Source organism: Exophiala aquamarina (genome assembly GCF_000709125.1).
Source record: "Exophiala aquamarina CBS 119918 chromosome Unknown aczIA-supercont1.2, whole genome shotgun sequence".
Taxonomy (NCBI): domain Eukaryota; kingdom Fungi; phylum Ascomycota; class Eurotiomycetes; order Chaetothyriales; family Herpotrichiellaceae; genus Exophiala; species Exophiala aquamarina.
In genome coordinates, this window is record NW_013550586.1 from 2,111,428 (window position 1) to 2,125,881 (window position 14,454).

The 14,454-nt window shown below is 51.1% G+C and overlaps 6 protein-coding genes across 6 annotated transcripts; 3 read left to right on the forward strand and 3 right to left on the reverse strand.

Moving 5' to 3' along the window:
- Positions 1-44: 44 nt before the first annotated feature.
- Positions 45-1,904, forward strand: A1O9_02581 (alpha-1,2-mannosyltransferase; the record flags this gene model as incomplete). Its single annotated transcript, XM_013408153.1, has 2 exons — positions 45-103; positions 152-1,904. The coding sequence occupies 2 exons, from the start codon at positions 45-47 to the stop codon at positions 1,902-1,904; spliced, it is 1,812 nt and encodes a 603-aa protein (XP_013263607.1).
- Positions 1,905-2,443: 539 nt separating this feature from the next.
- On the forward strand, positions 2,444-3,811 carry A1O9_02582 (alpha-1,2-mannosyltransferase; the record flags this gene model as incomplete). Its single annotated transcript, XM_013408154.1, has 1 exon — positions 2,444-3,811. The coding sequence occupies one exon, from the start codon at positions 2,444-2,446 to the stop codon at positions 3,809-3,811; it is 1,368 nt and encodes a 455-aa protein (XP_013263608.1).
- Positions 3,812-4,041: 230 nt separating this feature from the next.
- Positions 4,042-6,067, reverse strand: A1O9_02583 (uncharacterized protein; the record flags this gene model as incomplete). The annotated part of the gene is made up of 2 exons (XM_013408155.1): positions 4,042-5,609; positions 5,689-6,067. The coding sequence occupies 2 exons, from the start codon at positions 6,065-6,067 to the stop codon at positions 4,042-4,044; spliced, it is 1,947 nt and encodes a 648-aa protein (XP_013263609.1).
- Positions 6,068-6,702: 635 nt separating this feature from the next.
- A1O9_02584 (uncharacterized protein) lies at positions 6,703-7,669 on the reverse strand (the record flags this gene model as incomplete). The annotated part of the gene is made up of 2 exons (XM_013408156.1): positions 6,703-7,087; positions 7,200-7,669. 2 exons carry the CDS (start codon positions 7,667-7,669, stop codon positions 6,703-6,705), a joined length of 855 nt encoding a protein of 284 aa, XP_013263610.1.
- A 765-nt stretch (positions 7,670-8,434) lies between these two features.
- Positions 8,435-8,969, reverse strand: A1O9_02585 (histone H3; the record flags this gene model as incomplete). Its single annotated transcript, XM_013408157.1, has 3 exons — positions 8,435-8,650; positions 8,704-8,861; positions 8,933-8,969. 3 exons carry the CDS (start codon positions 8,967-8,969, stop codon positions 8,435-8,437), a joined length of 411 nt encoding a protein of 136 aa, XP_013263611.1.
- An 843-nt stretch (positions 8,970-9,812) lies between these two features.
- On the forward strand, positions 9,813-10,227 carry A1O9_02586 (histone H4; the record flags this gene model as incomplete). Its single annotated transcript, XM_013408158.1, has 3 exons — positions 9,813-10,039; positions 10,069-10,163; positions 10,214-10,227. The coding sequence occupies 3 exons, from the start codon at positions 9,813-9,815 to the stop codon at positions 10,225-10,227; spliced, it is 336 nt and encodes a 111-aa protein (XP_013263612.1).
- Positions 10,228-14,454: the final 4,227 nt, after the last annotated feature.

Sequence of the window (14,454 nt, forward strand, 5' to 3'; positions counted from 1 at the left end):
CCTCTACTCAAGGGGATCTGGTCTACGAAATTGGAAACAAGACCATGGACCCAAGCATTGAGGAATTTAAGCGACGACAAGACCCTGTCAGGGTACCCAGAGGGTAGGAGTTCACCGGATTCAATGATGGTGACAGCGCTGACCTGCCCAGGACCGCTTCCCAACCAGTGCCTCGACCTGGTCCAGTCAAGTTCTACCTGCCTTTAAATATTGTGTTTTATCTGTGCCTCGTTTCTCATGCTATAGCAGCTCTTTATGCTCCTATACAGGATTGTGATGAAACCTTCAATTACTGGGAGCCCTTGCACTATTTGAACCACGGCTATGGCTTGCAGACCTGGGAGTACTCACCAAAATTCAGTATCCGAAGCTGGGCTTATATCTCTATACATGCCTTGCCCGCCAAAACCATCGGAATTTTCAGTCGGTCTAAAGCTTCAGAGTTCTACGGCCTGCGACTGATTCTCGCTCTTGTCTGTGCTGCCACGGAAACGAGACTATATTCAGCCATATCCAGGGCTCTAAACCCTAGGGTTGGCATCATATATCTCTTCATCGTTGCTTTCAGCCCCGGATTCTTCTATGCATCTACTGCTTTCCTGCCATCGAGTTTCGCCATGTACACATCTGCACTAGGGTTGACTTCCTTCATGGACTGGCATGGTGGATCGAAGACTGCTATTGGAATTATGTGGTTTGGAATTGGTGCGTTATTGGGGTGGCCTTTTGCTGGCGCTCTTATCCTGCCATTTGTCATGGAGGAATGGTTGATAGCTGTGGTTGGCCAGGCGGACCTGTTCGACACATTCAGGAGATATCTGGACGGCGTCGTACGCTGTCTGATAGTGCTTGCTATACAGGTTGGTATTGATGCATTCTTTTTCCACAAGATCGTGATTGTACCATGGCGCATCGTGGCATACAACGTGTTCGGAGGAAGCGACCGAGGACCGGATATCTTTGGCACCGAACCGTGGCATTTCTACATGCGCAATCTGCTCCTAAATTTCAACATGTGGTTCATTTTAGCAGTGGCCTCCGGACCATTCTTCATATTCCAAGCGGTCATCTTGAGACAGCATACGATCAAACCCACCCTGCTTCGTACCCTCACCTTTCTAACACCGTTCTATCTCTGGCTGACGGTCTTCACCCTTCAGTCACACAAAGAGGAGAGATTTATGTATCCAGCATATCCCTTCCTGGCACTAAACGCCGCAATTGGTTTCCATTCATTCCTGACATGGTTCGGCTCAAAGGACTCAGTTATATTTGGCAAGATCCCTGCACGTCTCAAACTGGCAGCCATCTTGCCACTGGTTTTGCTCTCACTCAACATTGGGCTCTTCCGCATCTTGGGGACAGTCACAGCATATCGCGCTCCTTTAGAGGTTTATTCTGGTCTCAACTCGCCGAATTTGTTGCAGACTGGAGATAATGTCTGCTTCGGAAAAGACTGGTACCGCTTCCCATCGTCGCACCTCCTGCCTAACGGTACACACGCAAAATTCGTCAAGAGCGAGTTTGACGGGCTCCTTCCCGGCGAGTATCACGAAGGCAAGACTGGATTTGGGTTTTTTCCTGGAACATGGCTAATTCCTCCCGGTATGAACGATCTCAATCAAGAAGATCCTGGAAAGTACATCCAAGTCGAACACTGCACCTATCTTGTTGATACTTATATGCCTGGAATGAAGCCGACCAATTATGAACCTTTATATACCCAAGAAACAGGGTGGGAAAGAGTTACTTGTTACCCGTTTCTAGATACGGCCAAGACTTCACTGATTGCGCGGATCATTTGGATTCCTGATCTGCCTATCATCCCTCCTCACTATCGTCGGCACTGGGGCGAGCATTGTTTGCTCAAACGAAGAGGCTCCAGGCATCCGGATATTGTTTGAACGATGATGGTTTCAAAGCTGGTAGAACGGTACAATGAGGGTATGACGCCAAAGATAATCGTCCTGCCAGGATTTTGGAGACAGCGCTTGCTCGCGGTGGGATTCCCCTCCACCCTCGCGGTAGGATACCCCTCCAACAGCGCACAGCAAAAAGTGCGGAGAAAAGCAGCGCTCGATCCCCGATCCGGTTATCAGATCCAGATTTCAACACCATACAATTGGTTGACGTCAACAACCTTTCTCTCTGTGGAAACGATAAGGAGATCAAGGGTAGCAGGTTGACAGTGATAAGCAAATCAGCTCGCCAGTCAAGATGTGGTGTACCTGCACTTGTTACCATGAACGGCACGTGTCGGCGACATTGGATTGGTTAACAAAGTCGACGGACCCAACACTGTAGAACACATGAGATCAAATCCTATATATCCTCAAATGCTCAAGCTGTCATCTTAACATTCTCATTGGCATGTCTTCCTGGTCGCACAGCACCCATTCTCATACCCGCCCACACCCTTCATGATCCATAAAACTCGTCTACCATGAACGCCGGTACAATTAAACGGTCCGTGTTGGAGCTGGTTGAGCGATCGCAACCGTACATTGATGAAGCGAATCAGCAGCTACAGAAGTCAAAGATACATTGTGCCTCAGCGTTCAAAAGTGCTCAAAGGGACATCCAAAGACTGTCCCAGCAGCCATACTTCAGGGAGACCAGTTATGCATTGCTCCTCTTCGTCTTTGCCATCCTCGCAGTGTCCAAATATTTACCACGCCGACACCAGCGTGCGCTCTCAGAACGACCATCCACTCCAACTGTCGAAAAGGCACCTTACGTCAAACGAGACGCTATAAGCAGGGAACCAGGAACATGGCCACCATCGTCCTTTCGACGACCCACACCGCCGCCCTATCCAGACTGGTCGATCGAAAGTACGAAGCCACTCCCATACCGACCGTTTCGGTACAAGTATTTCCAGACCATGGGCCTTCGCAGCGTGAAATACGACGACTGGATCGAACTCGACAACCACTATCCACGATTCCACGCGGACAAATCACGACGAATCATCGAGCGCGGCCCCAAATGCTGCAGGACATCACCAGAAGCATACCCCGCCGCAGTCGAACTCCTCGAGGAACTGAGCGAATACCTCTGCGACCGTTATCCAACACTCTACCAACGCACCGACAAAGGCGTCAAAAACCTCTGGTCCGGCGAAGAACTCGATACGACCTCGCGGCCCCTCCCGGAAGACCCGATGCAGACATGCGCGCGCCTGACGCAAGACGACCTCGCCATCATGATCGAAAAGCCCGACGGGCAATACTACCTCCTTGCGGGCGCGATCCTCCTCGCCGGGTTCTGGCGCCTGGAGGACAAAATCGGGATGCCGCTCTCGGAAATCCACACGTCGGGTGACGTGCCGCAGTTCCGCGAAAAGCTCGAAAAGGGCATGATGAACTTCTTCCGGCGCCTGAAGCCCGAAGAGCTCGTCGCGCGCAACAACTACTTCCTGCAGGTTGACGAAGACCTGGCGTGGAGCCACAGCATCGGCAGCGAGGACTCGGACGGCATTTCCTGGAACACGGCGGAGCAGGACCGCGCCATCGAGCACCATTATTTCCGGTCTGAGAGGCAGACGCTGCGCAGGCTGCCGAAGAGCGGAGGTGTGGTGTTTACGATACGGACGTATTTCCATCCCGTGACGGACATCGCGGAGGAGGATTACGTTCCGGGACGGCTGGCCAGTGCCGTGAGGAGTTGGGGCGACGATGTCAGTCGCTATAAGGGCAAGGAGAAGTATCAGAATGTGCTGTTGGCTTATCTCGATAAGAAGCACCAGGAGCAGTTGGATCGTGGGTTGAAGGTCGAGATGGAGGAGGAGGTTAGGACTTATCCTTGGTAGTTAGTTGGTTCATTTGCGCCCAGAGGGAGGGGGTGGAGAGAGAGGGAGCGAGCGAGCGACAGGGATCGCCTCATGAAGTGAGGAATGGCAAGGTTTAGAGCAGGACGAACCCATATGATAGCATGAAATGCCGAAATGCTTAAAATGAGAATGTGTGCCATCTTTCATGTTGTTGCTATTGATCGTATACACCTATATTGATTACAAAACGCTGGTAGGTCATAGCTAGGCTAGACATGACTCCTCGTCACCTCACGGCCTACCACTCCACCATCAACACCCTCCGCTCTCACGCGTCTCCTCTCCAAGCTCTCGTTGAGGGCGCGTTGGTCCTGCTCCTTGATCCAATCACAGCCATCCCGAAACTCGCAGACGCTGCATTTCCACGCGTCTGAGAGCACCACGCCCTTGGGCTCCCGCTCGCCGCGCCAGAACGCCAGCGAGTCGTACAAGTAGCTTCTGAGGAATGACGGGTTGAAGATGATGCTCTTGGAGCCGAGGAGACGGGGCCGGAATGGGTCCGAGTTGGATTTGAGCTTTGAAGAGAGGTATTTAGCCGTAAGCAGTGGGGATAGGAGGGTTGGGAGAGTCATTTGAGATGGAAATTCAAGCGACGAGATCGATTGAGGTCTCGAACTTGGCGATTCATGTCCGGTTTGTGATGTCGATTGGGTTTGGGACATGGTAACCGAGATCGCATCGGTGGAGGAGGCAGGCGATCGGACCATGAACGTCTCCTGAAACTGGTTGAGCATATACTGCCAGAGACTCGATATATTGTTGTGCTGGAGAATGATCTCGAATGAGTCTTGCGTTGAAGGGACAAAGTCATCCTCGTCGAAATCAACTTCCATGCCATCCTCTCTGGAGGAGTTCACGCAGTCAAAGGCTTCCTGGTTGAGGTTTGCTATCTGTGCGATGAATGAGTCAGAGAAAGGTTCGCCTACGTCGAATTTGAACCGCGTTGCCAAATGCTCGAGCGGGAAGTTTCCTTGGGCGAAGTTCTCCAGTAGATGGTGGTACAGGTGTAATTGGACGATCGTAGGTCGAAGACTCGAACCGGTGGGCAAAGACGAAACCCCTCGGGTCTTTACGTCGGTGATGTAGATACGTTTGTCACGTTTCGAATTGCTTGACACTGGTTGTTGCTGGCTGTTACTGCCGGACAGAGCATCAGCGATTGTTTGACTCTGTTCCCGATGCTCGCTAGAGACAAGATATTCCCTTATGCTTGTCTGATATTCGGGAATCGGAGGCTCACTGTCCTGCTTTCCCATCGATCTGAGACTCTGTTCTTCGAGCTTTGGATCGGGGCAATCGTAGCTCAACTCGTCAATCACACCATTGACCAGTTCGCCACCGACTGTTCCCCAAACTTCGAATTCTCGAGTTCTGCCAGTCTCCCTCAGAGTCCTCAAGCCCTGGATTATGTTCCACACCTTCAGGCCCCAGTTATCTTCTCGTTTTGTGATTTTGACAGGGACAGTCACATGTACTTCTTCTTGCAGGACCTTGTGGACCGTAGTTCCTTGTTTCATGGCCGAGGTCGGTTTCTTGCGACCTGTTTTGCTACTGAGAATATAATAGTATTGCAACTCACACCAGGCAGGAGATGTGAGATCTGTGACAGAGATGGGTTTCTTAGGGGGTCTTCGAAATCGTTCGAGAGGAGACCTTGTATTGTTCTGCGGCGTTGTAGGCTCTGCTGGCTCTGCTTTCGCGTCCGCCAGATGAGGTGACTCTCCACTGGATTCCGATATCTCGGTTTCCTTGTCTTGACTTTCACTCCTCGCCACAGCTAGTCGCTAGTCAGCCAAATCAAGTCAGCCAAAATGACGCGCGTGAAAAAGAGAAAGGATATTGAAAGTTTGACTTACCACTCTCGTCGCATATGATCTGGACCAGGCTTGACTGAAGCTGTCGATTCTCGGTCTGGGCTGCGTGATTCCAAGGTTGTGTAGACTGCAGATTAAACATCTCAGACAGATGAACAGCCTGTGGTGCTTCATAGTCTTCGATATCTATGACTGTCGCTGGCGCTGGCGCAGTTTGAATCGCAGACTGCTGGGTCTTCTCTGCCGCCTCTTGCAAAAGCCGCTCGATCACTGCTAGCTCTTCAGGATCTGCGCCAAAGTCACTGAACTCGTCATCGTCGTAGCCCAGATGTGTCGTGTCCCCTGCTGGTGTGGGAACTACTTGCATCTGTATTGTGTAATGTGTGGGTGATCCAGGAGGACTGCTAGGTGATATGGTCATGTTTGGGAATGCAAGTTAGCTGGGTGGCGATGGTAACAAGCGTCATTGAACCATGAAATTGACACGAGGATCCTCATTTCCAACGGGTACAACTCTGATTAGGAAAGTGATTGGAAAGTGATATCTCCGCGTAGTGAGATGTACACATGTATCTATCTCCCATTGTGCCTGCGGTGGGAGTTTACGTTCTGGCAGTGTTGATAGGTCTTGATTCTTGACTCTCGAGGGGGAGCTTCTGCCTGGCCAACTCGTCGCGTCCTTGCCCGAACGCGTCGCGGGGCTGTGGCCCTCATGGTCACACTCTCACACACTCGCCCATCGCGTTGCACTCTTTGCCTCAGAGTGGATTGCGACCCAAGGGATGGGTTCTTGGTCTTGAATTTTGATTCAGTTCTATATCTAGTGGTCATTCTATCTCTATGTTCACAGCTATGCAAGAGGTTCTTCAATGCCCTCCCGTTGACAAACCAGGGGATTTTTACCAACACACTCTCTTCAAATGGCGAAGGAAAATAGTGCTGTATAGCCTTCCACACAATCGATGATGAAGATGATATTCCTGCTCCTCCTGTCATCCTCTGATTGATCTATTCAGCACAGGCATGAGCCTTTCTCTTTTCCTTTTCACTTAACGACTACCCCCCTTCAGGTATAACCGGATGACTCAACGAGTCTGTTGACTCCTCAATCTTCTCTTCCTTCCTATTCAAGAAGCTGAGGTAGCACTGCCAGGCAACAGCAAAAATCCCCGAGAACATGAATCGATATTGGGCGGGGATGACCCAGAAGCTGAACGCTGTGACAGCAGGCCACAACTTGAGCGAATTGACTATACTGATGGGCACGGTGCCTCTGATCCTTGTGAGTGTACCCATAGGCCCTTCGCCCGTGAGGACAGCCTGCATGCCGAAGAAGTAAGTGTTGAACACGGGCGTGAAGACGGCTTGGTTGACTGCGACTTTGGTCGCAATTGAGGCTGCTTTGGACGTGAAATTGAAGTTGCGGCCGAGGAAGAGGAACCTGATCTCTGGTCAATCATGCTGTCGGTTCACAGGTACAGTTTCCATCCTCGAAAAGAGGAGTTGATCTCCGCTCCTTCTTCGCGCAAGGACTGGAAAGTTATAACACGTACCATTTATAGCCTGGCACAGCAGCGATGGCTCCAATAGTCAGCATCCTGAGCGTGCGGTTGGGATCATAGAGCTCTCCCCCAATGTCCTGCGCAAGTAGATCGCCACACAAGTATGTCGTCAGCGTCGTGCACAGCTGCACCGTATACGGTCTCTTCAACTGCATGCGGTGGAACCAACTGAAGAACGTCGACACGGGACCCAGCCGATGGTACCATAGTTGAATTGGTATGTCCACCGGCTGTTCCTTTCCACTAGCCTCCTCAACGTTCTGTGGTTTCGTGTTCGTGTTGTGAAGGGGGTTCTTCGATCCTGCGTTCTTGTTCTTCGATGGTGGTGAGTCACCTGCGTACCTTTTACTGCTGCGCAGCGCCGGTTTCCGGTTTCGGGGCACGTGTAGGAAGAAGGGCGATTGGGCACCACCACCGCCACCAACCCCAAACTTGAACGATGCCCGCTGTAGAGCATTCATGTCAGATAGAATACCATCATGGTGTCGTTAGTAGGAGTAAGCCTTTGATGCCTTCTTCCACTGCAAGCAAGCCAAGTGTCAGTCTGCGAAGAGGAGAAGTGCGAAAAACTTTCCTTACCTAGGTACTTCGTTAGGCTTGTCCCCTCAACGACAGGGTGCCCTTATTGGTGCCATTTGGCAAAATTCCGAGGGGTTTTTCGGGTGAGGGGCGGCATGTCAGGCTCGAAAGGCAATTATAGGCTCCGGTCTGATGCCCGATGACGAATTTCGGGGCTGCCCCATCCCCAAGAATCCTTGTCTTAGGCATTGACTTGCCCTTCTCGTGCAGAGGCTTGCCCCTAACGCAGGCACAGATCTTACCTGCTGTCGCCCCTGAACCGTTGCATCCATCTCTACCCCAAGTACGATTTGGCATTACCTATTGTACGAGTCAAGCACAAAAGCAGGACACAATATGCACAGATAATTCTGATGTTTGGACGTGATCATATTCGACGTCTAGCTGCCCGAGGCGCTTGTCTGCTCAGTCCACGTCATATCTGTATGACTGGATTATTTGATGATTTACAAGCAGAAACGCCGAAGTCCCCATACCCCCCATGATGTGAATGTTTGCTAAAGCAATACAAAACCATTTGATGTGATCATCCCATTCGCCAGAAGCACTCGTGAAACCCCCCGTACCCATCATGAAAACCAAACTTCCCCAAGAATTGGTGACTCATTGTTGAAGCTGGTGAATCATGTTCATATTGTCATCAACATCTAAGATCGTTCACCTCGGAGACGGCGGGCGAGCTGGATGTCCTTGGACTGGATGGTGACACGCTTGGCATGGATGGCGCAGAGATTGGTATCCTCGAAGAGAGAGACGAGGTAGGCCTCAACTGACTCCTGGAGAGCGCCGATGGCAGAAGATTGGAAGCGCAAGTCAGACTTGAAGTCCTGTGCGATTTCTCGGACGAGACGCTGGAAGGGCAACTTGCTATGTGGGTGTTAGAATGTGTTTAGACACGACGATGAGTAAAGAATACTGACCGGATGAGGAGCTCAGTCGACTTCTGGTAGCGACGAATCTCTCGGAGAGCGACGGTACCAGGCTTATAACGATGAGGCTTCTTGACGCCACCAGTGCTGGGTGCAGACTTGCGAGCGGCCTTGGAGGCGAGCTGCTTGCGAGGGGCCTTGCCACCTAGAAATGCAGTTAGTATGGGATGCAACGATGACGATGACGATGACGATGAGCTATGAAGTGAGTCTTACCAGTGGACTTGCGAGCGGTTTGCTTGGTTCTGGCCATTATGAATGGACTACTTGAATTGATGAAGAGTTGTTGATGGATGAAGTTGGTTAGAGATGATGAGTGAGGCTGACAAGGGAAGAAGCCAAGTGGTGGAAGTGGGCGGGAGGAGGAGGTATTTGTAGGAAGGTGGGAGAAGGGCGAAAGGGCAGGCAGTGACTTGGCGTGATCTGATGATCCGGCAGGCAGGTGCGGTTGGGCGGGTGAAAAAAGGGAAGGAAATGATCTCAAAGGAGAATCATGATTGCAGGAAAACAGGGTGGGTGCCCTGGGGGGGAAAGCAGCCAAAACAAAGCGATCAGATCAGAGCGCTGATAATGATCCAATTTACACGCCAGTTTTTGCTGGTGATTCAGAATTGCAGCCAAATCAGATTCCGTTTTAGGTTTGGTGCATCGCCTGATCCCGGGACTTGGCGTACCACCTCGAGATCTCAGCCGCCAGTTTCAGGCATCAAGACCCCAGCATCAACACTCTACAACGAATAGTCATTATTGTAAATAGTCTGTAAATCATCATAATGGCCGACATAACATACCTGCCAAAGGATCAGGTTCTACAAAATGTGGTGGGCGAGGGATCATCCGATGGAGGGGTGGGTGCCTGTGTTGTTGGTGTTGTTTGGCCTGCTGGCAACCTTAATTCTGATTGGCTGTGATCTGACGGCCAGAGTTGATCTGGGACGCTGTGCTGGGGTGCATAAGTCTCCGCCCGCCACACTCCCAATCAAAGCCTCCTTTCCTCTTCTATCCATCCATCATACTTCCAAGTCTCCCAATCCTCACTCATAACCCCCCAACACAGCAATCTTTTCAAAGCTTTTAGCTTCAACCCTCAATCAACATGACTGGACGTGGCAAAGGAGGAAAGGGTCTCGGCAAGGGTGGTGCCAAGCGTCATCGCAAGATTTTGCGTGACAACATCCAGGGTATCACCAAGCCCGCTATTCGCCGTCTCGCTCGTCGTGGTGGTGTCAAGCGTATTTCCGCTATGATCTATGAGGAGACCCGAGGTGTCTTGAAGACCTTCCTTGAGGGCGTCATTCGTGATGCGGTCACATACACCGAGCAGTAAGTTCCTCTCCAACATCAACAGCCAGAACAGATGTTGACATCACACCCAGCGCCAAGCGAAAGACGGTCACATCTCTCGACGTTGTCTATGCTCTCAAGAGACAAGGCCGTACCCTCTATGGTTCGTACTCAATCCTCTCAGCCTCGATTCTTGCTAACATCCTTCCCCAGGATTCGGTGGTTAGGCGCGTCAATCTGATTTCTGCATCATTATCACGACAATCACCCCCAGGCATATCATGCATGTTGCCATCCATGGTCATGATCGTCTCTTCTTTTTTTGGCTTTGAGTTTCGGAGTGGTTGGGCACGCAAATGGGTTCTCGATAGGGGCAGGCTTGCTCGGTCATGGTTATGATGGGATGGCAAATCAATTAAATGGTGCCTTTGATGTATCATACAGGCATAGTATGAGCAGCCTGAACGGCGTTTGCAGAATAGGTCTGAGAGCCATGACATAAGCATCAGTACCAGCATAAATTAAACTGTCAAAGCAAACGCGTCTTGAGTCTTGTCTTTCTTCAGGTGCCGTGCTTCGCCTAGTACAGAACACCTGCTCATGTTAATGGGCCTTTTTTCAGATGGTTGTGATTGTGCTGTAAGCATAAGTCATCCCTGACTTGTGGCCCATGGCCTCGCTCGAGAATCTCATCGCAGCAACGCTTTTCGGACTCACCGGTTTCGCTCTTGGACTTGTAAATCTGAATCTCGGATTCGAATGCGGTGTCGCGTGGGTCCAGTTCGCAAAGTCAAAGATGCTGCTCTGATTGTACAACCCTCGAAATGCTCACACAAGGACGTAGCCAGTCGCGTCAGCGTGTATTCCACCACAAGGCTCCCTTGCCGTTTGTTCTAGTTTGTGATCACCGTGCCATCATCGAGTCAGACTGCCATTTGCCTTTCACAGGCCGCTTGGGATTTCCTGTCGACAATGTAGTACCCCGAAAGCCCATCCCTTTCATTCCATTCTATGCCCAGCATCAACCTACCTGTTCCAGTCGCCAGCCAGCGCTTAAAGTAAGGGCAATCCGGAAAACAATTGTTGGTCGCTACGTGCGAATGTTACAGCAGGTGCCGAGGAGTTACTCCGTCCGGTTCGGAAACTGAACCGCGGTGCCACTGCATCGCATCGGAGTGTAGGATGAGAGATTAATAGCAGTCAGGATGAGATGTGTGTCTCCTCACACAGGCTTCATTGTTCTCCCGTTCCTATGGCTAGGCTGTATCGGGTAGGCATCTTGGTACTCAGCGCGGTAGCCATCCTTCGTCTGCGAATATGTAGCGAGCCTCCCTAGGCTCCCAATCTGCGGCTACGAGTAGTACGATATATGCCGCATCACCGTGCCTCGTATGCGCGTAACCTCGGAGCAAGACATACTGTGTCGATCCATACTAGCTCGTCCAGAGAAGGAGAGTGCGCTCGTTTAATCCAATGACACGATCATGGTGCCTGTCGTAAGGTGCGCGTATTAATTGGATGGTGTTATTTATTGATGATGAATCAACCTCGGGATCTTGAGGATTATTCTTTTTTAATATTCTTGGCGGGTCGCCCTTCCCACTCAACCATCCAGAATGCACTACAGCGGAGGTACCATAACATAAGCACACGCTAATTCTTGATAAGACGGCTTGCACATATACGATAGGACTAATACTAGACCATTCATACTATACAACTTGATACTCGATGCAGTGAGATCGCATGTGTAAGCGAGCGAACCAACTGCCTACCCAGGTAAATAGGTAACCAGTATCCACACAAGCAGGAACAGGCAAAACAGGACGAGGTAGCAAATTCGGGGTTCGAATTGCGGCTGCCTGGGCCCCCAAAGGTTCGCGCGCCGCAGCCTCAGACCTCGTATGCTGTATGCGAGCTGAGGCGTGGCCGCAGTTAACATGATTTTTGGACCCCAATTAGGGCAGCGATGCGAGCTGGCGAATATATACGGTGGCCGTGCAAAGCCTCCTTCTGCTGAAAGAGGCCTGATGGCTAGTCGTCAGTAGAGGTGGCCTTTCAGAAGCCGTGGGATCTAGATTACAAGACCACATCAGTACCGGTTTTACAGAGTACCATGAATCCGAGGATGGTGTTGAAACGAGGAAAGTTACACCTGTATCGTGTGAGGCCAGTTGCGTAGGTACGCACTGTGGGTGTGGTTGCTACGACGGGCTGAAGGTATAATTTTGCTCAGATGGCCCAGTTCTAAACCGCCAATGATACTCAGACCTTTAGTTCTCTAGGCCGTAGCTTTGCGCGGCCACCGATAGATGTGTGGGTGAAGATGGGTGCTGAGTGCTCAGCTACCAGCTGGGGATCTGTGCTTGACTGGCAGTGACCGCATGCATCGTACTGCACCACGACAGACAATCCAAGACGTACCTATGTAGCTGTGACCCCGTCACTGCGCAAAAAGTCAAATACGTGATATTATAGCGGAGGGTGGTACGAAGTACGGATTACATGAAGGTGCGGCTCTGCTGTTTTCTCGGATGGACTTCCTCAAAGAGGGGCGCTATCCCAAGTTCAGAAGGTCCAGTACATGTATACTGGTACTGCGTCAAGCAGCTCGACATGGACTTGTATTGCTAACTGTCAAGTTCTTCATTAGCTCATGATTGACACGGTGATGACACACTGTTGCATGTACTCAGCTCGCACTGTTGGAAATAATGTTGCTGGATCTGGGCTAAATCTGCAGCCCATCGAGTCCACTGATCCCGTTACCAAAGTACCTTTGTCCAGAGAGGGTGGGTGGGCGGTGGTCCCACTAGGCTGCAGGAATTCCCCAGATGTGGCACCTGTGTGGCGGTGCGAGATCGCGTAGCTAGTGTAGATCAAACCGGCGACGTAAGCCGAAAGCCATGCGGCCAGACTGCTCTATTAACTTAGCGAACTTGCGACTGAACAGAGTAACTTGGTAATTCGATTTCTATTTGGCCATTCGGATCTCAAAGGACGACATTAGGATGATTGAGTGGAGATGGAGGGTATTCAACCCGGCCACGTTTTGTGCTTTGATACCTGTTCTTGAGGGTCATGTGGGCCGGGAATACCGATAGGCAGGACACCAAACTTGAACATTGTAAAAAATGGTATTATCGGGAAGCCATGTGGTTTGACCGTTGAGTTTGGTCAAGTGGGACAAGCACAAAGACTTTGAGAGAATGATTTTTTTTCCTCACAGCAGATGCAAATCTCGTGGAAGAGGATCTGCCGGAACGGAAAAATTCATGACCGCGAAGCATCTGCCTGCCTGATCAGGCTTAGCGCAATTAGGGGCCCCCCAACTTTCCACAAGCCTCAGGCCCAGAAGCGCAGACGGGGGCCGCCGACGATAGCCGATATTTCTCCTTCTTCCACCCAAGAAGACAAAGGAAGCGCCTGGGTGCTTCTAGTGACCTTTTCTGGGCCAATAAGAAGGCTGGGCAAGCCAAACAGAGTTTTCTTCCTCGGCTGCCAGACTCAAGTCGGCCTCTCGCGCACGGGCCATGGGATGCGGATAGATTTATCCAGTGGGGCTTCAGGGCTGGGCCCCTCCCCGAAAGTCCCCAATTGCCTTGCCTTTAAAGCAGAGCCCATGCTAAATTTGCACCAGGGTTGTTGTGGGACTCAGATGCAACGGCAGCTCGGCACGTTCCTGCATGTAACTGACTAGTCCCTCGTAGACGAGGAGGATGAAATTCTAGAAGAACATGGCAAGTGGATCCAGACCGCCCAGGAATGGATTCTGTGCATCGGACGAAGATGGAACATTGATGTACCAAAACATGCCTATTGAGTGCTAGGGATCCGTGATCACCCTGTGTTCTGAAACTGGGTCTTATCACAGTCCTGCACGTCTGGGATGCCGCGGACCAGACTTGCGAGTAATGCCTGAATTGCGTGCCGATCATCAACCAGTCTAGCTGGATACGGGCAACGAAATAGCCAGAGCATCCGGATAGAGCGCGAATGAAGAAGTTTCGCCATTAAGATGCCCGGGACCATGGACAAGTCTGTGGCTGGCTAGCGATCAGAGTGGCCGTGCTTGTGATGCGACTACCACTGTACAGCACCGAATAAATGGATAGTGATTCAGCTGGTATTGTATCCGAGTGGGATTACACAGGCAGTCACAATTTAGGGTCACCGACTTAGTCACAAGGCTGCAGGATTGCTTAGGAAGGCACTCGTAAGGTGAAGCGAGCATGTAGGCGCGCGGAGATAGGTGGTCAAACTCAGAATTCCATAATACCTAAAGCAGCAAGCAGGCTGTGTTGTGAAAAGTCAAGTCTGAAAAGGTGACAGGTAATTACTAAGGGACGCACAAAATCTGTGTTTGGGGGTATCCCCGGCCGACGCGACGGTCTAGAATCCGAAGGGGAAGCTTTTCCATGGAACCTGTACGAGGTACTCGTATGCTGTCAGGT